The sequence below is a fragment of the Centrocercus urophasianus genome, unplaced genomic scaffold (assembly GCF_019232065.1).
Source record: "Centrocercus urophasianus isolate 14NV4802_14NV808 unplaced genomic scaffold, USGS_Curo_1.0 seq_17, whole genome shotgun sequence".
Classification (NCBI taxonomy): Eukaryota; Metazoa; Chordata; class Aves; order Galliformes; family Phasianidae; genus Centrocercus; species Centrocercus urophasianus.
In genome coordinates, this window is record NW_024884722.1 from 19,247,002 (window position 1) to 19,268,765 (window position 21,764).

Below are 21,764 nucleotides of genomic sequence, written 5' to 3' on the forward strand. Positions count from 1 at the left end.
ATGGCGGCTCCGGCTCCGGCTGTGGCCGCGGCCCCTCCCGCGGCCGCCCCGGCTCCCAGCCCGACCGCCGCTCCCTCTACACCGACGGCGGGCGCGCCCCCCTCCGCCGCGCCCCCTCCGCCCGCCGCCCCGGCGGCACCGCCACCCTCCGCGCCGCTGTCCGCCGCGCTCTCGGGTCCCTTCCCCGGCGGCCGCGTGGTGCGGCTGCACCCGGTCGTGCTCGCCTCCATCGTGGACAGCTTCGAGCGGCGCAACGAGGGCGCGGCGCGGGTCATCGGGACGCTGCTGGGTAAGAGCCGCGGAGCCGGGGGCGGGCAGCACGCCGCCCCCACGCCGTCCCGCTAACCGCTGTCGTCCCCGCAGGCACTGTGGACAAGCACTCGGTGGAGGTCACTAACTGCTTCTCTGTCCCGCACAACGAGTCCGAGGATGAGGTACGTCCACGCGGCACGGCGAGGTGGGGGCCGGGGCTCTGAAGGAGGCTGTCCCTGCGGGGCTTCGTCCTGCGTTGCCCTCCGCCCGGGTGTCGGCGCTCCTGCACCCTCTGATTCTGCTCTGTTCCCTTTCCCAGGTGGCTGTTGATATGGAGTTTGCCAAAAACATGTACGAGTTGCACAAAAAGGTGTCTCCCAGCGAGATCATCTTGGGCTGGTAAGTTCTCCATCTACAAAAAAGTTCGGACAGTCGTGTAGGTCCCTCAGTATACCTGAGGTACATGGCTGTTTTCACAGGCTGAGAAATGGAATCAGCAGTGAGGTCTTGCAACTCTTGTTACAGTTCTAAAAGTGCTGTCATTCAAGATAGGAAGAGATGCTACTGCAGACTTAAGAGCAATTTTGGTTTTCTAGAAGAGCTATCACAGACAAGAATGTAGCTTGTTTGAATGTTTGAATCTGTTTGAATGTATTTTACAATCTGTAAAATAACTGACTTAAGGGAGAAGACAAAAGTACCAAAGGCCTGGTGAGAAATCAGTCATGTTAGCCTGAGCACGCAGGTATTCTCTGAGGAAAGATGGAAGACTTGTGCTGGGGTATTATAGGAAAAGAACTCATCTGTGCATGGATAGCTGGCTTTGTATGTCTTTTGGCATCCTCTCCAACCCTTTTCTGTGGAACAAAATCCTGCAAGCACAGAACTCTTTGCTTCCTTGACAACCTCTAATGGCATAGCAAAGTGCAGTTCTCATGACAGTCACTTTCCTATGCATGCAGGAAGTTAATTACAGAGCAATTGGAGGAGCTAGATGAATAAGCCCTGCTTCCTGCACAGAGGTGTTTCATTTGTTTCTATTTGTTTTCTACATCTACTTTGCTGGTCCAAATTTGCTTGGCATGCTTTGATTTACAAGGAAATAAAGATTTGGTCCAGATCATAGTGACAAAAAAACTGACTGTTGAGTGTCTGATGGCAACTGTCCTTTGTGACTGTAGTATAACACTGGCCCTATGCATGTTTTGGGCATGTGTGTTCTCAGCCTATGATTTTAGGAGAGCCATAAGACTACACATGCCCTAGTCAAAATACTAGTCTTTACTATGCGTCTGCAGCTCAGTGCTTAGACATTAGGGTTTTAGAATACAAACCTGTTAAATATCAACAAATGCTGGGCATTTGAACATTAGAAGAATGCTCTTTCAACATTTGCTTTATTCAAGGTATGCAACAGGTCACGACATCACAGAACATTCTGTCCTGATCCACGAGTATTACAGCCGGGAAGCGCACAATCCAATCCACCTCACTGTGGACACAAGTCTCCAGAATTCACGCATGAGCATTAAAGCCTACGTCAGGTACTCTGGGACAGGGACTGTCTGAATTACTAACAGACATTGTATTAGGATAACAAGGAACGTAGCAGACTATAGTTTTGGACAGTATTGTGCAATAGCTGAACCACAACTGTGAGCCAGAGATCAGAGCATTCTTCCTACCAGAATGTCTTGACCATTGCACGTAAGTTGAAAGCCTTAACCTTTCATAAGTTGGTTTCTCACTGGGGGTGAAGAACTGGCTTAGTTAACCTCAGCAGTGTTCAGAACATCTTTGCAATGCTTCACGGGAATAGCATAACTAGCATCAATGTTATATTAACTTCCATCATACTGTCTGAATGCTAGTCTTTACTCACTGCATCTTAGTGCTCAGCAATTTACTTAAACAAGTCGTACTATTAGCACACTCAGAACTTAATTGAAAGAGCGTCTTCTTGGTCAGTCTTTCTTCCCCTCCTCCACTTCCATTTTTATTAATTGATAATGGCGATAAAATATAGAGAAATGAAACTACTCTGCTTCACCTCACTGTTCTTCCCAGTGGCTGCTGAATAGTTCTCCTCCTTCCAGGATAAAGCCCCAGTCTTTGTAGCAGAAATCATGCTGCTTCCTGACCGTGCATCTTCAAAATGCAAGCTGTTCTGTGACATCTTGTATGCTGAAAGCATAAATGAACTTCAGATAGAATCATTTGATTTACAGAGGACCTCAAGGTCCTCTTGGATGACCTCCTCAGGTCATCAAGTCCAGCTCCCTGGTAATGAACGGTGGTACATACAGCTTGATCATGCTGCTCAGAGCCCTATCCAGCCTGACCTTGGATGTCCCCAGGGGTGGGGCATCCACCACCTCTCTGGGCAGTCTGCACCAGTGCCTCACCACCCTTATTTTAGAAAATGTCATCTTTTTGGCCAATCTAAATCTCCCCTCCTTTAGTTTGAAACCATTTCCCCTGCTCCTATCACAACAGATTCTGCTAAAGAATCTGCCCCCTTCCCTCATATAGCTCCCCTTTACATATTGAAAGGCTGCTTTCAGGTCTCCCCAGAGCCTTCCCTTCTTCAGGCTGAACAACTGCAGCTCTCTCAGCCTGTCCTCATAGGAAAAGTGTTTCATCCCTTGGATCATTTTTGTGGCCCAGCTCTGGATGCATTCCAATAGGTCCATGTCTGTCCTGTGCTGAGGACTCCACATTTGGATGCAGACTCCAGGTGAGGCCTCACCTGAGCAGAGGGGCAGAATCACTTCCCTCTCCCTGCTGGCCACACTTTTGATGCAGCCCAGGATACGGTTGGCTCTCTGGACAGTGAGGCACATTGCTGGCTTGTGTCCAGCTTACCATCCACCAGTTCCTCCAGATCATTTTTGGCAGGACTGTGCTCCATCCTTACATCTCCCAGGTTATAGTGATAGCAGGGGTTGTCACGACCTGGGTGTAAGACTTTACACTTGGATTTATTAAACCTCATGAAGTTTACCTGGGCCCACTGTTTGAGCCTGTCTAGGTCTCTATGAATGGCATTCCATCTCTCAGGCATGTCAGCCACACCAAGAAGACAGTACTCAACTCGTCATGCACTCATGCTGATAAATGTCAGACCAGCTAGGAATACTTTGGGATGAAAATTTGCAGTTAATAATATGCCTGTATTGATTTCCTATCCTTGGTTATACGTGGTCTTAATATTGCTGATTTTAGTGAGAATGAGTAACCTACTCATGTTCACACTCTCGTGCTAATAGAGGTCATTGAGATGGAAAGAAATTATTTATTTCCTTTCAGATATGTCCATGTTGAATTTATGTATTGTTTTCCTAGTGCCCCAATGGGAGTCCCTGGTAAAACTATGGGCGTGATGTTCACACCACTGACAGTGAAGTACGTTTATTACGACACAGAGCGGATAGGAGGTGAATGCTTTCTTCCTATTATGGTTCTAACTATTGTGACGCTGTTCAAATGCTGTTTGTTTATTAATCCTGGTAAAATTACCACTCTGTGGGTGTCTCACTGTCTCACTGAAACTAATGCTATCCTAAAAAGGCTTCAATAAGTTAAAGTTTTAAGCTGCTTTCTGTGTCAGTCAAATTTCTCAGTGATCCTTGTTTTGCTTTCAGTGGATCTCATAATGAAGACCTGCTTTAGCCCTAATCGAGTGATTGGCTTGTCCAGTGACTTACAGCAGGTGGGGTCAGCCTCAGCCAGGATTCAGGACACCCTGGGTATGGTGCTACAGTATGCAGAGGATGTATTGGTAAGGCAAACTTTTTATGAGACTGAAGTTTGATATAAGATTATGCATCTTGTTGTTACGGGGTTTTTTTTTTTGCTGAGTTTTACTCATGCTGAAGTGTGTTTCTTATGCATAGTCTGGCAAAGTGGCTGCTGACAACACCGTGGGGCGTTTTCTGATGGATCTTATTAACCAGGTGCCAAAGATTTCACCAGAGGACTTTGAGACCATGTTGAACAGCAATATTAATGTAAGTTAATTGTCTTCTTTCTAGGTGTATTACTGTCATACAGACACAATTTTGTTTACAAAAAAAACTACCTTTTCATACCAACACGGTCATAAAAAACACAGCCCATTCCTGTCTCTTATTTTATGTTTTAAGAGCTGAGGGTGGGTAAGAGAGCTCACCATATTAAAAACAATGGAAAATAAGAGAATTACTTTAAAAGCACATAGGAATTTTGCAAGTAATCTGAAAGGCAGCACAGATTCTTCTTTTAGAGTGCTGGGAAAATATGAATTACCACGCTTCATGCAGTATAGGTTTTGATGATAACTAGTGACTTTCCCTGCTTTCTTTGCCTGACATGAAGTTCTGTCTCATGGCAAAACACATAAGAGCACGAGCAAGGTTTCATTGTGCTACCTTATTTCCATAACAAATTTTTAGAGAGCTAGTTTTCTGAATCTGTTATTTGCCCATAGTCTGCAGGACCACAACTAGTTTTTAATTTTGCTTACACCCTTTGACTCTCCTGGTTAATACTGGTGGACTCGAAGTTAAAATTTCACAAGTGCTGCTTCATGTTCCAGGAATACCAACGTTTTTTTCCTGTGAGGGAAGCATTCCTCAGGGTAGGACTTTCAGGACTAGCAATAGTTCTGGTAGCTGATTGTAAAATGCTTTACAGGTGTTAAAAATTCACATCTCCACAACAGGCTGTCATCTTTGGTAATATTTCTGATGACTGTTTTTTTTCTTTTTTTCTCTCAGGACCTTCTGATGGTAACCTACTTGGCAAACCTCACGCAGTCACAGATTGCTCTCAATGAAAAACTTCTGAGTTTATAAAGAAACTTCTGCCACCTTACACTTCAAAGAGCCTCAAGAGTGAGCAGATACACACTTTTCATGGTGATGTTACAAATTCCCTTGGACCTTAACTTAATTACCTAAACAATTTGGTTTACATCTTCATTTCTGCTTCCCTGGAAAATCCCTGACGTGGTTTAGGAAATGAATAGGAACTCCTGCAGTTTGGATGAGCCCAGTATTTTAAAATGGAATAAGTGAATCTTTTGTCTTCTGGGTTTATCTGTTTGTGTAACAAAATACAGCTTTAATGTAAGAAATTATTTGAAATAAAGTTCAATTGTATTGGCAAGAATACCTTCTGTCCAGAAGAAGACTGTTCTCATTTATTGTATAATGAATCCTCCTTTGAAAGAATCAGGAAAGAAAACTAGAGTGGATGCAAATAATCTCAAATTTGGCAGCTTTCTCTGCATTTTTCCCAAAAGTTTTAAAGCACACAGGTCGTGGCACCTTGCACTGCACATAGTACACTTTTCCATGGGGGAGCTACAGAATGGCCACTGGCCTATAACTGGTGCTGTGTGTATGGCCTTCTCCGCTGAGGTATGAGGCAGCAAATTCCATTTACACTGTGGTATTTGTTCTATGCATATCTGATCCTTTGGGAAAGGAAATAGAATGGAATTCCACCATCGTGAAGAGGGGGTTCAGAGTATTAAACTAGCAGCTAAATGTGTGGTTGAAAGGGATTGAAAAGCGCTCCTCCTGAAGTCTTCATGTTTGCAAAAGAAGAAAAATTTCAGTGAATTTTTGAGATTAAAATTTAGATATTATCAAATAGGGATTTTCTGTTTCATGATGACTTTCAGCTGAAGGAAAGCCAGTTCAAATTGCAACTTTTTACAGTCTCAGCTAGTAATATTACCTTTGGAAGTCTGTTCAGCTGTACTAAAGTTTTCCCTAATGCTAGCAGTATCACTCCTGCATCATTCATTCTTATGTTCTAATGACCATTTCTGACACTTTCACACACATCTGTTTCAGTAAATGAACTGAAAATGTCATAGAGAAGCCAGCAAAGTCAGCATTCCTCCTAAATACCTTTGTGCAAGATTTGCCAGATAATCCAAGAATGAGGGAAAGCTCACATCTCTTTAAATCCTGTCCTCGGGTTGCAATGCAGGGAATTCCATGAACCGTTCAGCGCTAAATTCTGAGTTCTGATCACAAGGGCAAGGTGCATAGAAACTGAAGGCACAGCAAAGACTTCATTTCTGAAAGTTATCTGTGAGCATTAAACATGTTTATGCTCAGCTCCTTTTTACTTCTACATTTTTACATTCTACAAATGCTTTGTTTCCCCTTCTTTAAACTCAATATTTGAGCTTTAGCTGATTAACTTACATTTTCAGGTCACGTTCTTTTTAAAATAAGCCTTGAAATAGGTGGAGGAAAAGAGTGAGCAGCAAAGCTAGATGAGCCTTTCTTAACCACTGCAATAAGCAGAGGGAAGAAAAGCTTTATATTCTTCCCCTCATTTCTTCATTTTGTAATAAACCCTTGCTAATCTCAGGAAATTAATACGTGAGAAGAAAGATCTGATGTAGAAAGATTAAAAGTTAAATAGTCTAGGAAGCTGCTTTGCACAAAATGCAGTGTTTGAGAACATCAATTTGTGATCATGATTACAGAAAATGTATTGTGCAGTTAATCAGTCCTGATAAATACTGAAGACTAACGATGAAGCACTAATGGAGGTTATGTCTTCCTGAGCAGAAAGATGTACTGCAAAGTAGAGGTATCAGAAAAGCCCGCAGTCCAAAGGCTGACTTGTATGGTAGACAGTACAGTAACAAACAGAACAAATTGGAGTAGAAAAATAAAGGCTGCCCTCAGAAACTGTGTTTGATTCCATCCATGCTGGCACTGGGTGAATGGTACGTTGTAAACATTGCTCTGACACAAGAATTTTCAAGTTCCCATGACCACCCTTGTGAAGGACAATGTTGCAAGGAAATTGTAGCATAATGTATCATTTTGCTTGGCTAAAAAGTAGAGCCTAGGCTGTATCATTATCAGGAGGCTGAAGAAAGAGGCATTTGGAGTTTGAAAATCTAGACAGGAAATCCTAAAGGCCTTCTATCTCTCCATTTCATTGGATCTCATATCTAAAAACTTGAAATTGCTTAGGAAATCTGTTGGGGAAAGCTTGGAAGTTGAGAAACATCACCAAGGATTTCAAGCTCTAATTTGCTGTTATTTGTACATCACTGAGGTCTTGGATCTATTAGGGGCCTTTTTCCTTTTTTGTTTGTTTGTTTAGTGTTCAATACTCCAAACAGCTTTGACAAAGTTTAGCTTTTAAGAGTCTGACTTAATCATTTTTTAAATAGTCCAGATAGTTCTCCAGGTATGCTTCTATATACAGCATGTATTGTATTTAATTATATTAATGCCCTCATAGCTTGGACAGAGCTGATCCTGAGTTGTTACCTGAGCATGAAGTTCTCCCTGAAAACATGTTTTCCTCAATATATATAACATTCAGAGCAGAGTTTACAGTTACAACCGATTCCCTTGTTCTCTTTGGGTATACTGTGTGCTTAGAGAAGTTAGAGAAATACATAAAATCAGCCCACCTTGCTGTGTCAGGCCTTCTCAGAGAGAGAATCCAAGTCAGCTGCAACATAGGGATGGAGTTTCTCCAAAGTGTCTCTCGGCAGTATGATGAAGCAAGGCAACCTTGTGTTCACCTCGTTTCTGATGAGCATGGATGGTAACCTGTGGCAACCTGCAGTTTAACAAGCACAATGACATTACGCTTTGCTCTGACTGATTCCTAGTGTAATAAAACTGCTTGTTTGCTTCTTTGAGCAAGAGAGTATTAGCTCCACAAGCACATGAGAGTACTCTGTGTTGCTAATCAAAACCAATACTTGCAGCATGAACTTCGTTGAATAGAAATACCTTCCTAAAAATTGAAGGAACATTTCTTCTCTGATTACACTTTCAACAATAGGACCTCAGGCTGTGTACCACAATGAAAATTGGAGGTATGTGACTAATTAGCTTCCTTGTGTGCCCTGTTGTGCTGTAAAGCTTGCAAACAACATGAAGGTGATTCTTCAGGAGAAGCTTTTGGATAGGCGGTGTGCAACAGCCAGGTTTCTTATGACTCTGTAAAGTGCTTGGGACTGATGATGCACAACAGAACAATTCTGGTAATGATGGTGACTGTAGGATTAGATTAAGGTCCAAAGAGAGCCCTTGCAGACTGCATTGTGCTAGTGTTAATTCGCTGGCTAAGCTAAAAAGCAATTCAAATTTGACATTTTAAATTCATGTGACTGAACAAAACAATTAATACTATGTGGTGTTTCTCTGGGTACTGAAAGAAGTTTGTCTTTCTTGTTTGGGTACACTTAACAGCCACTGTGTTGTTGCCATCTTCTCTGGTTCCCTGTATCCACTAACTTTACCTTAGGAGGAGCTTCCTGAAACACAATTCCAATTCTTTCCTATCTTGACAAACCACATCTTAAAATCTTTTTAAATACACCTAAATATATCTCCTTTGTCCTTACTGAAGTTTTTTTCATGTTCTTCCTGGTATTTATACACTGTTACAGATAGCATCATACAATCATTTTGCTACGCTAAAACATAATACGCTATATCTTCTCTTCTGCTGTGATCTATGATCACCTAGCTGCCCATTTTTAACTTAATTTCAGTCTTTCTACTTGATACAGACTTGTATCAGTGTGTAGATGAATGGATATAAGAATGCACTAATGCTTTCCTGTTATAAATTCCTTGTTTGCCTCTTGGTGTCTATCACTTACTGTGACTGAGCACTGTCCTAATCACCACTGTTGTCATTTGAACTCTAAGTTACTACTGAAATTGTTAATTTCAATGCATGACCTGGTATTGCAACAGCTTTTAATTAGAAAATCTAGATGTTATGATCATCTCCCTGTTTCTCCTGGTTTGCATTGCTCTCAGTGCTGGTGACACTTCAGTTTCATCAGCAGGTATCATTAGCTTGTTCCCAACTTTCGTGCCATTCACAGTTAAGAAGAAATTTGGAACTAATCCAGGCCAACTTAGCTGAATTCTACAAACACCCTTTTCAACAAAGCTTTTGTGTTTGCTTTCAAGTTCTTTAGCCCTGGCCATGCTAGTTTGCGTCTTCTCTATTTTAACTGTGGTTCTTGTCACATTCTCTGTGAATATCCAAGTGTCATCCTGATCCACTGTGTCCTGAAATTCATCTTTGACATGAGCAACATCTTTTTGTTTGGCTTAAGCCTTGGAAAATGGAAATAAGACTAAATTTTCAGTGTTGCTGAAAATAACAAACAACATTTGCTGTTTGCAATTGGATACTTAAAATCCTTGCTGCTAGAATTACAATTTCATTTGCTGATTATTTTCAGAATGCTGGGATGAAGGTCACTAAGTCTGCACTGTCAGCTGAGTCAATTAAGTTTCTTGGCAGAACACTTACGTCTGCTGCAAAGAGGAAGTAATGTTTTAGTGTATGATTTTGTGAACATGCCATCTATTAGTAACAAATCTGGAATGGGCGGTTTTAATCATCAGGATTTAAATGTCAGTGAAGAAAACTGTTGGACACGCTGCTCTTTCAAGTACTCTAGCAGAACAACCTGCTGCTCTCCTTGTGCACTCTGAGTAAGGATGAAGTGTATTTTTAGTGCGGTTCCACCCAGCAGAACTACAGACTCTGATGGCAGTCCTGAGGTTTGTGTGAAACCCTCACGACTGCACTACAGTGGGTGGAGTCCTAACATGACTCATGGGTTAGTAACTCTCATTTGAGCAGCTAACCAAACACATCTCTTTGTGAAGTGAACTGTGCTTGCTCTGCTCTCTGTTCTTGGGGAAGGTTTACTCAACAGCTAACTTTGACTATCTGCATTTCAATTAGTGCAGTCACAAGGCAGTGTGACAGGGCAAATATTGTTAGTCCCTAACAGACTTGGATCACTGCAGTATCCTGCTGGTTTGTTATACTTTGACCCACGGTTAAAAGCTGACCAGGTCTTGCTGCTTACTGAAAACTGTGGGAAAGTTGTGTTTTTTGTTTGTTATTAGTTTTAAACTCTACTGACTGAAATACAAAATCAAAAGCAATGTTTCATATCATTTGTGATGCAGTATGCCAAGCAGGACCTATAGCACAGACAAGCAGCAATGCGTTTAGTGTCCTACATCACCAATAATAAATTACCCAAGGAAGTTTTAGCTGCACTGACAGCACCCAGTATGACGAGGTAGGTGAGAGAAAGTCCCTCTGGAGCAGAATTCTGTCCAGTATCATGTCTGAGAAGATACAAAGATATTACAAAAAGAGAAGCATGAGTTTGTCTCCTATTTCACTGACCTTGAATTCACTAACAGTGGGAGGTTGTCTTGACTCTCTGGGATTTAACACACTTTCCTAAATGCACTAGTAGCTGTAGTAACAAACCAAGAAGATTCTTTGAATACAGGGATTGAAGCTAGATGACAACAGTGGTTCCATTCCATTCTTTAGAAAAAGTCATTCCAGATAGTCTTGTTAACAAATATACATGCAACGCATTTAACATTGGTATGGATTCTTCAGATGTATGCCTTTTTAAGACTTTTCTCTTGTGTTTTTTTTTCCTTTCCATTTGATTATGAATATAGATGATTCCTTTCCTAAATAGTTCAATCCCAAACAATCCACTAAAAGGAAGAGGAAGAATTCTGTTTTATACATGTATTTGGTTCCCATGGAAGCAGGAGTTTTAATATGTACCTGTCCTGAAAGAAATAAGCTTAACAGAGGTGAAGTATACTAGACATACACTGAAAATATCTCTTGAAAAATGCTGTGAGGATTAAATTCTTAAAGCTGTTCCTGACAAGTTCTGGGCAAACAAGGCAGATATAAGCCCAATATTGCTGAAGATAGGTCATTTATTAGAATTTTTATACATTTCAGATGCTTTCCATTTGAAGTGGACTAGCATAGTAAATTATTACCGATCTATTTTCTGCTGCCTGCACTTACTGCTCTTTTACAGACACAGAGAGCAGTGGTTTTACTTGGCAATTGGCATTCAAGTGCCACAGCAGGTTACAGCAGAAGATACTGCTTGCATTTGAGTGGTGTCTGAACTGCTAATGCATGCATTTCATAGTGAAGTATGCAGAAGTTTTGAATAAATGCGATTAACCACTGCATAATACCAGGGATGGATCCTTCAGGAAGTGTATCATGCTGGTTAGAACCTCTTACAAACACTTAGCTCCGGGGTAAAGGAAGAAATAAGTGTATCTGGTGTCTGTTCCAAATAGAGTATGAATAAACATAACAGTAGATGTAAAAATAGAAACAAAACACCCAGTGTGCTTTCCAGAGCAGTTAGTTGCCATAATTTATATTTCTTTCTAGGGAGAGGAGTGTGGTAGCCAGGACAGCCCTACCTTCATGCCCTCTGGGGACCTAGATCTTGTTCTCAAGTCAACCGATGCCTTTGATACACTTGGCCACTGCACTGGTCTGGTGGTCCAGATGACACGGCTCATCGCCTGCCAGCTCCTGGACTCCATCTAAAGCTTCATGCACTTCTGAAAAATAGGTCTGACCTAAATCCACACGTGTTTGGGTTAATTTAATTGCACCGATGCCAAAGGGAAGCCGCGATGCGGACTTTCTACTTCACGGGCCCGGTGCCCTCCGTGTGGGACGGCGCCCCGAGGCAGGGCTGCGGGACTGGGCGCTGCCGTCCCTGAGCGCAGCTCCTCGCCGTTCCGAGGCAGCGCCGGGAACATCGCGGCCGTCAGCGAACCGGGGCGGGCCGGACGGCTGGCAGAAGGGGCGCCGCGTTAGCGGGGCCGCCGCCGGCCCGGTCGACTCTCGGGCGCGGAGGTGCTGCCCGCGGGGAGCGGGGCCGGGCCGGGGCGGACCTGGGGGCGGGGCGGGTCCCTCCCGGCCACACGGCCTCCATTTTGCTGTGTAGCTGCTGCAGAGAGGCCGGAGGCTCCGTGCTTTTCCCTCAGGTGAGGCGCCTAGGGGCGGGCAGGGGGAAGAAAGGCGATCAGCCCGGCGCCGCGCGCGCGTCCCCCGCCCCGGGCCCGGCCGCTCCCCGCGGGAGGCTGCGATGGGGCACGGCGGGACTCGGCGGCCGGCAGGTGCCCCGCCGGGGGAGGGCGCGGTCCGCTGGGGAGCGGGAACCAGGTTCCTCGCCGTCTCAGGGCAAGTACCGAGAGCGGTACCGCCTCCGCGCGGACGGCCGGCCAACAGAGCCACGGCCCTGCGGCGAGAGCCCGCGGCGCTGCGTGACCGCCCCGAGACGGGCGGCGGCTCCGGCCGCGGGCGGGGTCCTCCAGCCGCCGCAGGGCGGGATGCTGCCCGCGCCGAACCCCGCGTTACATCGCCGGAGTCGGTCCCGTCCCGAGTCCCCGAAGCAAATAAAAACCGTCCGAACCTGCGATTCCGACGAGAAAGGCCCGCGAAGCCTCGGGATGGCGGCTCCCATTGCCCTCCGCTGCGGGACGCCGAGGGAGGGCCGGTATCGGTACCGGGCAGAGCCCGCCCTCCTGTCGGCCGTACGGGCGGCTGCGGCCTCTGCCCCGCTCCGCGGCCCTCGGGCTGAGCTCGGAGCGGGAGCAGGCGGTCCGAAATCAGGTACTGCTGTTGTGAATACGTGTATCTGTAAGACGGGATATGAGGAGAGCTGCTTCGGTACGCGCTGCTGTCCGGTCGGTGCGTTCTGAAGGGACTCTGGGTCCTGCTGTCGAAGAAGCCCGTATCGCCATACGGCACTGTGCAGCCGGCTGCGGAGCGCCTGCAGGGACCGGGGCTGAAGTCCTTACCTGACCCCTTCACCACAGTACGTCTGACCAAGAAAACGCCGTCACTTTTCTGAGTTACAAACACAAGAAGTAGGAACTGGGGTCTTGCTAGAGCTGGTGATCACACGAAATGCTGCCAATCCCGGTGCCGGCCCCAAAACGCACCAGCAGTTACCCACGTCCCAGAAATGGAACCCACGCGGTGCCAGTAAGGAAAGAGTTAAGCACTGCAACAGTCCGTGTACGTCACAGGTGTGCACGGGTGGGTGATCTGCTAATCACAAATACCGCCTTCCTTGCAAAGGAGGCTTGGAAACCAGAATCCTAAAAAGCTTTTGTGCCAGAATTTGTTTGACAGTGAATGGGGAACATGGCTGAAAAAACTGACTTCATTCTACATTAAGTATCTCATCAATCAATTTAAACACTGGTATGTTTCAGTACAGATAAAATACTGCTGGGTCCCACTTGTATACTAATTACACTTTGTACAGCTGTTGGAACAGCTGACCTGCAGCCACCGGCTGCTTGCTGCCTTACAAAAAGCAGTGTGAGCACAGGAGATGCGATACTGTGCACACCTACCCGTTTTACAGGCTTCACCTTACTGCCTGCTTAACAGCGTGACTTTGATTGAATTACACGGAGCATAAGGCTGCAATAGAGTGGAGGTTTTTAATGGCCAGTTTTGCTGACACTCTGTTTTCCCATTGAGTGGAAAGAGTGACACTGAAACCCAAAGGAAGTGTTGGCAGTTGTCTTCTTCCTGAAGGGAGCTGCAGCCCATGGTTAAGTAACAGAAGTGAAAGAAATGTGTGGAAAGCCAGAATGAAAAGTCAACGCACATAGCTGTCAGTAGTAGATACTGCACAGGTATTGCCCGTGTGCTTCTTCTGAGGGAAACATATGGCAATTAGCAGTGTTTATGATTAAAGTGTTTACAGTTATGATTTCCAAGTCACCTCACACAGTTCTTCTCCCTTTCTTACGAAGAAAGCCCCCTGAAGCAGTTCTCCCGCTTTATCACTGTGAGACCACATAGCTGTACTTGTCTACAAGATTGCTTTGGCTCTCATTTGAACTACCCTGCTCTAAGTTTTAATGTTTTTTACAGTAAGTCAGAGGCATTTAAGGCAGCATTTGTGGAATTAGTGGTACAACACAGCAAGAAGATGGCTTTCAGGTCCATTTGTTTGCCTACGGAATACCTAGGAATGTGAATAGTCAGTAACTGTATTACAATTCATTTTTATATTTCCCATTTTCTCTGATTTGTGCAGTTAGGACACTGCCTCATAAACATGCAATGAGTAACTCCCAGTTCCTGTCTTCTTCTGTTTCTAATCCCCCAGTCCTTCTATTAAAAAAAGGACTGAAATAGTTATTAGCAGGAAACAGAAATCTCCTGCACAAATGAAGTAATGCAGGGGGAGTACAGTAAGATGTGGGGTACTGGGGAAGTAGCTGGGAGCTGAACTCTTGCCTGGATGCTTCCTCATTTTGGTGTTTTGTTTGAGTGTGAGGGCAGTAGTATTTTGAAATAACAAATAGAAATAATTCCATTGGCATAAAGTATTTGTAGGGAGGCTAAGATTGCTCTTTCTGCTCACGAATTTTGAAACAGCAGCTTCACTTATTTTTAAAGGATTTTAAAAAATGAAACAGATCCCCTCCCTTTCCAGCCAGCAGCTCTTGCACAAGAGACAACATGCCTGGAGCTGCTGTGGAGGTCGGTTCTGCGTGAGGCCCCCACCCAGCAGCTCCTCCACCTCTTTCCCTCTTCAGTTATACAAGACAGGAATGCCTCACGGAGGCATTTTTTGGCAGAACAGTCACTTAAAGACTGAAAGGCCTGCAGGCTCAGAAAACAAGCACTTGCAAAACTTTTCTATGCCCTTTTCTTCAATTTATTGTATGTCACGTGTAAGTTTGTATTGTGCTAATATAAACCTTCATCTATAGTGTTATCTTCTTATGCTTAAATAAGCTCTTTGGATTAAAATTCAGATCTTTGCAAATCTTTTTCACGGTGCACTGACCAGCACTGGGCGCAGTTTAATTCTGCAGGATGCACCATGTTATTACCATCAGGAAAAGAAACACTGAGTCATTTCTTATGTTTTGGAGACAGACAAATGTGGGATCTTAATAGGGACTGAAAGGTCAAAGTAATAGACGTGTGGCTGCTGAACCACCCTGGTCCTCCCACACTTGAGCTGTCCTGTTTACTTGTCATACTTGCTACAGCTAGCATCAATTCTGGCTTGTGTTATTCAAGAAGTTAGAACTTCTTAGTTTAAACCCCATTATTTGATCTTTGAAATCATTTTGGTGCATGCATCTATTTCATAAGAACAGCCAAAAGCAGGCAAAAGATACATTTCTATTAGATGGTTCTCTGTGGGATAGATCAAGTACTATTCTCCTCTCAGGAGCTATTCCTGTGAGTGAAGGGGTGCAGGCTGACAGGATACAAGCATGGAATTGAGCCTAACTCTTCTGTCTCTGTTCTGACACAGGCTCAGCCCCTTCCTGCTGAGACTTCAAGCTCTGTAACCTGTATTCCAGAATTACTTTTGGAGGTTCAGCACTCTTACTGTGCTTCAACATATATCTGACCTAATTAAGGTAGCAAGTAATTACAAAGTTGATGATGCTTCTCTTCTGAATTCTGCTTGCTGTTCTGTGTAAAAAAATAACAAATTAAAAAAAAAAGGAAAAGGTTTGTGGTTTTGTAGCTGATGAGTACTTTTAGCAACACTGAATGAAGTAACTGAGTTGCTCAAGTAACGTCACAGTTACTAAACCAACAAGTGGCAGCTACACACTCATGTAGTGACTGACAGGGAATTTTTTTTTTTCTTCCAGAATGTCATACCCAGGTTATCCCCCTTCTGGCTACCCTGCCTTCCCTGGCTACCCTGTAAGTATGGCTTTTACCTGTGTTGCATTCACAGTGTATTTAGAGTCAACATCCCTTCTCACTGTATGCATGTAAATAGCAGCTGTTTTTACCCACATATCCATCTCTGAGTGTGACTTTGCATTTATCTCAAATGAACTCCAAGAAGGAAGTCCGATATATATTTTATAATATTGCCCATTGTTCCAGAGGGTGGGTGGCTGCTTCTTGTTTAGGTTGTTACCTTGATGTTTTTAGCCATTTTCATTCTGTTTTATTTTCTCATGCATATAGCTAACTACCTCAGCAAAATGGTGCTTTATTTATTGATTTATTTTTAAAGCATTGGTAATTGTTAACAAATATGAGGATCTTTAGGAACTGGGTATTGTCTGAACCAGTGTCTCCCAAACCACCTGTATGCCCACATCCTGGCCATTTCGTTCAGGAGTAAAGCTGCTGAGCAATCCAAGCTCAAGAACCCAGCTTTCCCACAACACTGAGTAAATATTTTTCTGAGGATATTGGACACTTTAACTTGACTTTGACCCCCAGTCCTTCAGCCACAGTACTTTATTCCACCTTCAGTTCATGACTGAATGGACTGAAAACTCCAGTGAAACTGGAAGGCCTGGAATGTATCAGGCATGGTTGATGTTGCAGTGTTTTGTTTTTTTTTTTCAAAGCTCGACACAACTTCGTGCTTTAATTGGTAAGGCACCGAACATAACGTAATTGTGGCAATTCTATTTATGTAGTACTTGACTAGACTTAAAATGGAGCTCAGCCTATGTCCCATAAAATAGTGAAAAACTCAAAGTATATGCAGTAAATTCTTCAGTTATTTTGCTTTACAATTTACCCAGACTCGCTCTGAAACACCAAAGTCAGTCAGACTAAAGAGATAACCGTGTCAGAAGCCAGACTTTCTTAACTTTGGGATTTCTTTACCCTATTCAACGTTCTGCTGAACCCTCACAATTGTCTCTGTTCATTGCAAGGGAGTTGGACTACATGACATCTAAGGTCCCTTCTAACTCAAATGATACTATGATTATTTTTTAAGCCGGCATCTAAAATCTAGCAGCTTCGGTTCACAAATTTAAAAGACCATGTAGATGCCAGAGTAGCCATGCTGGGTTTTCTAGTCTGCAATAGTGCAAAAAGTCAATGTGAAATTATTTTCTGTAATATTGATAGTCATCCTAGCAGGCCTAGGGGATCCTAACCTTGGGTTTGTAAATCTAAATCCTATTAAAATCTTTTTGTTGAGTCTGGCTGAACAAGGTTAGACTGCACTGCTGGGGAAGGTGATCTTCCTGGGCACAATGGCGTGGTGGTGGGGATCTTGGGACAGCCAAAGCTGAGGAAAACCTTTGAGCTAGATTTTACTGCTAGGGAGATGCATCAGAGGACCCAGCCAGAAGGCCCGTGTCTAGGTTTAGGGAATGCTGCTGCTGCTCCTAAGAGCTAAACCTAATCACGTTATTACACATATATGGACATTTTAGTAGCTTGAGTTTTCACTCTGTAATAGAGTACAGACATCTCGTGGGTTCTTTGTATTTCAGCCCACAGGACAGGAGTCTGTCTATCCGCCCGCTGGGCAGTACACCTACCCTGCTGCTCCTGGAGGATATCCTCCAGCAGGAGGAGGGAGCTTTCCTGCAGCACCACCCAGTGCTGGGTATCCAGAGGCAGGAGGATATCCTGCCCCAGGGGGCTTCCCTGGAGCTCCCCAGGCTGGAGGAATGCCATCTTATCCCGGAGGTAAGATCCAGCCCTTGGGAGTTATTTCTGTTGTAACCAAGTCTTTGTGCTCGGGAAAGTAGTAAAGAAAAGCAAGCGATTGTTCAGTGATCAATTTAGGCAGCAGGGTCTAGACAGCCAGATTGCTAGCTACCAATAAGTACCTGCATGCTAATAGCAGAGTTTTGATGGCTTTGGGTTGTGAGCCACTGCACAGATAGAGAGAAAAGAAACAATCTCTTGTGCAGCTCAATGCCGTGGCTCATGTTGTGCCAGAAACCAGAAATGCTGTGTGCTAAAATCTGTTATCTGCTCCTAACTCCCACAGGCCCTGGGTTTGCCGTGCCTCCCACTGGCCCTGGCTTTGGTGGCTATCCCCAGCCTCCTGCCCAAAGCTATGGTGGAGGTGGACCAGCACAAATTCCTGGTATGTGGATGCTTCCGTGCCATATGTATGCTACATCAAAAATCCAAGGCTAAACCAAGAGATCCCAAGATAGATAGTAAGAAAAAAAAAATAGGCCCTTACCTTTGTTACTGTTAGCCATTGAGGTCTGAATGCTGTGCGTGTCCTTTCACCTTTCCTGACAAGTGAAGAGCAGGTGAGAATCACCTTTATGTGCTGCATTCAAAAGGGATGGCTGTCAGTGCTTAACGATCATGATGTAATTGGTTAGGTGCTTATCCTTCTTCAAACTGCACTTATCTGACCAGAAATGTTAAATTGGGAATCCACACTCAACAGATATCTGGCAGTTCTGCTCATCTCAGAGACATGGACATATTTTTCAGGAACCTGAGCAGATATGTGTTCACAGTGATCCCAGGAATTACGAGGGAGTGGAAAGGAGAATGCACACCGTTGCTTAAACCCAGTGCATTGTTCTTCATGCTTTGAGTAGTCAGTTACCATCAAAAACATTTTTGTCCTGGGATGTCAGTTGCGTCTGCAAAAAATTCAGAGCAGCAAACTTTCTTTTAATGATTGTTTCACTGACTTTAATAATTAAGCTGCCATTAAAACAACATTAACTGTGCATATGCACTATAGATAAAAATAAAATACCAGTTTTAAAAAGTGGTTGCATCTTTTGTATTCACAATGATTTTGAACATGAAATGAGATTTCTTCAGTTCTTGCACCAGTGAATTCTCAGCATTTGTTGTTAATATGTTGTAGACATTTTAACATAAATAAAATGACTCTGCCAGAGAGCACGGGACGTGCATTCCTCATTTGCAGGGATCATCTTGGCTTTCATCAACGGCAGCCATATTTAATAAGGAGAGATTCTTCCAGCTCTCACAGCACCAGTAAATTTAGCATTTTTATTAGTGCCTCACTAAAGTATCTACCAGAATGCTTCGTGATTGCTTCTTCCCACTGTTCTCAATGGCAAGAGCTTCAGTTATAGGTATTGTTACTTAGCACATAGGCTATTGCTGTGGTAGACCTGTAACTTACCATGTCTATAAATGGTTTTACTTTCAGCTTAATTAGCGTTTATATAATAAGAAGAAACATAATTAATCTGTTTATCTTGTTATTTCATTCATTTTCAGTAGGCTATCCTGGTGGACAAGCACCATCACCGACGCCTGGTCCGGTATGTGCTGTGTGCTTTTTTTATCTTAATATAATAAGATCTTAATGTTGCTTCCCTATTTTTTTCACCTTGCTGTTAGTGGGAGATTGGGTGTATGGCAAATATTAGGGAGGAGGCCTGAATACGAGCTGGGGATGCGTCACAGACAAACAGGCACTGATGGCTGAAAATGTATTCTGATATTATCAATAAAGGTTGTTTAATAACAGTCCCTCATTTTGTCCCCAGTGCAAGGAAGAACTGCTATTAGAGGCAGTTCTGGGCAAAGGGGAACTCAGGTAATACAACCCTGAACGTCACTGCATCACTGCAGCACTCAGGTTGTCTATCATAGAATTTCAGAGGGGCTTTCTGCTAAAGGGAAAAAAGGAAAAAAAACCAAAACAGAGTATGCATCTTGCCATGCAGAAAAGTAATTGATTTGTTGACATTGCTTTCAATAGGATTCCGATTTACTCTATAATTTGAATAATTAATTGAAAGTAAAATTTAAGCTGTCATGTATTTGCCTACAGGCATTTTAATACAGCGTTTCTCAATGAGTTTGATATGAAAGGGTATGAATTGGTCCTACATTATCAACTGTTTAACACTGACAAACTTTCCTTTGGTGTAAAAGCAGCAATGAAGTCATTGCAGAGTTCCTGGCCACACTCAGAATACACCCCAAACAAAACCATCAGTCAGTATCTCTGTATGCTCAACATGCAGGCCTGCATAAAGGCATTGCTCTGGCAGTGGTTGTCAACCAAAGCTGTTCAACACAACTGTCACCCTGATTTTGTGTCAGAGAAAAACGGTGAGCCAGCAGAACAAGTGGAACAAACCATTCTGTGACTCCTCCCTCTGAAGTACTCACTGCTAAGCAGTTACTTAAAGTTGAATTAGTATTGTGCAGGATAGCTAGTTATACATCACTTTTGTTTTCAGCCTGCAGCAATGGCTCAGTATACTCAGGGCACAATTCAAGCTGCTCCAAACTTTGATGCTGGAAGGGATGCAGAAATTCTGCGCAAAGCTATGAAGGGGTTTGGTAAGTAAGCAACAGGCATTACATTTGTAATGTGTTAATGCCATTTGGTGCTTCAGTTTGTATCTAACCATAAAGGTATTCATTTTTCCAAAAGCTTATCAGAAGTCACACCAAAAGAGATTTAGTAGACTCTAAGTTACAAAGAAAATTTGGTAAACAGACTTAAATGATATTCATGCTCTTATTATATAACTACGCAAAAATGTGAGATTAAAAAATGCACTGCCTTAGATGGATTATTACAAGTTCTCCCATTGCTGTTCTGTTTCCAAGGGACTGATGAGAAGGCTATCATTGATGTTGTATCTAACCGCTCCAATGACCAAAGGCAAAAAATCAAGGCAGCTTTCAAGACGATGTATGGCAAGGTATGTTCAGTAAACAAAACCCATCATTTCAGCTGATGTGTAACTGCCTAATTGCATTTTAGCCCTGGAGAGTGGTTTGGGGCATTTATTAAATGCACCTCTTTGGGTTATATTTTTCACTGCATACCATGTAGACACCTGGTATTCAAGTGTTCTGATACCTGGTAGAAGTGAAGGCATACGGCAGTCTGGCAAGGTCCCTCAGCAAAGCAGAAACTTTTCTGAGTTGACAGTACTTAGAAGACAGAAATTAATTGAGATTAAACTGTCTTATTGTATGATGTTCCTGAGGTTTTGTGCACAAATATTAGTGCTGAAATAACTTTTTTTTTTCCACTAAAAAGCCAACTGATAAATTGGCTGAGGATCACTGCTAAGGCACAGCGCGCTGGAGTAACTCAGCTCCATGCCATTATTGCTGTAACTCTGCTCACCTGAAAATTGCAGACACGTCTACTCCTGTTGCCCCCTTTATGATACATAATGGAAGGTTCTTTTCCAAAGGAGTCTGTCTTGCAGACACCTGCTTTCAAATCATTTCTTTTCTGTGCTTTTTGCTGTGGTGAAATCTTATATTTTTATCTGCTTAGCAGCACTGCTCTGAAAGAATCACAGAATCCTTAAAGGTTAGAAAAGACCTTGAAAATCAAGTCCAACCGTCAACACGTCACCACTGTGCCCACTGATCACATCCCTCAGTGCCACATCCCCACATCTCCTGCAGGGACAGCGACTCCACCACCTCCCTGGGCAGTCCATTCCTGTGCACTGCCGCTCCTTCAGAGAAGAAATTTTTTACAATATCCAACTTGAATCTCCCCTGAAAAAATCAGCTCTTTCCCCACTGGGCTGAACTTGTTGGTTCGTATCTAAAATACGATAAGTAATTCTGCAAGTAACTGGAGTTGTAGGGTTGGAAATACTTGATGCAGGAAGGAACTGAACTCAGCACTCCTTCCTCAGTGAGCACTCCAGTCACTACAGAGTTACGGATGTGTACTGCTATCTGTTTTACCAGTGTTCTCAAAGAGGGGAGCGATGGCCGTGCTCTTGGTGGATATTAGGGATTCTCAGGAGATGGATAACAATGTAATGTACTATAGCAAACAAAAGCAGAAGAAGCTCATCAGCTGCTCTAATTTGGGGGTGTGTGTGAAAATTTGTGCCACTTGAACAATGTGTTAAAGTAATTACTAGCTC

At 43.5% G+C, this 21,764-nt stretch overlaps 2 protein-coding genes and 1 long non-coding RNA gene across 5 annotated transcripts in view; 2 read left to right on the plus strand and 1 right to left on the minus strand.

Moving 5' to 3' along the window:
* On the plus strand, window positions 1-5,405 carry EIF3F (eukaryotic translation initiation factor 3 subunit F). The gene is made up of 8 exons (XM_042817879.1): window positions 1-289; window positions 364-434; window positions 572-651; window positions 1,659-1,796; window positions 3,598-3,689; window positions 3,897-4,033; window positions 4,149-4,262; window positions 5,010-5,405. Exons 1-8 carry the CDS (start codon window positions 1-3, stop codon window positions 5,085-5,087), a joined length of 999 nt encoding a protein of 332 aa, XP_042673813.1. The 3' UTR covers window positions 5,088-5,405.
* On the minus strand, window positions 1,458-18,529 carry LOC122159885. Its single transcript, XR_006168692.1, has 3 exons — window positions 12,539-18,529; window positions 7,691-7,842; window positions 1,458-2,436 (listed from the first exon to the last, which is right to left on the minus strand). It is a non-coding gene; the product is annotated as an uncharacterized LOC122159885 (long non-coding RNA).
* Window positions 12,028-21,764, plus strand: part of ANXA7 (annexin A7) — a 15,257-nt gene continuing 5,520 nt past the window's right edge. Inside the window, exons 1-7 of one of the 3 annotated variants that reach the window (XM_042817876.1) lie at window positions 12,028-12,110; window positions 15,774-15,828; window positions 17,379-17,577; window positions 17,885-17,983; window positions 19,120-19,163; window positions 20,094-20,196; window positions 20,470-20,564. In XM_042817876.1, the coding sequence (XP_042673810.1) occupies window positions 15,775-15,828; window positions 17,379-17,577; window positions 17,885-17,983; window positions 19,120-19,163; window positions 20,094-20,196; window positions 20,470-20,564 (594 nt within the window). In that variant the 5' untranslated portion in view covers window positions 12,028-12,110; window position 15,774. Of the gene's footprint in view, window positions 12,111-14,861; window positions 15,534-15,773; window positions 15,829-17,378; window positions 17,578-17,884; window positions 17,984-19,119; window positions 19,164-20,093; window positions 20,197-20,469; window positions 20,565-21,764 lie in introns of those variants that run through there. The other 2 variants (XM_042817878.1, XM_042817877.1) reach the window with 2 other exon arrangements.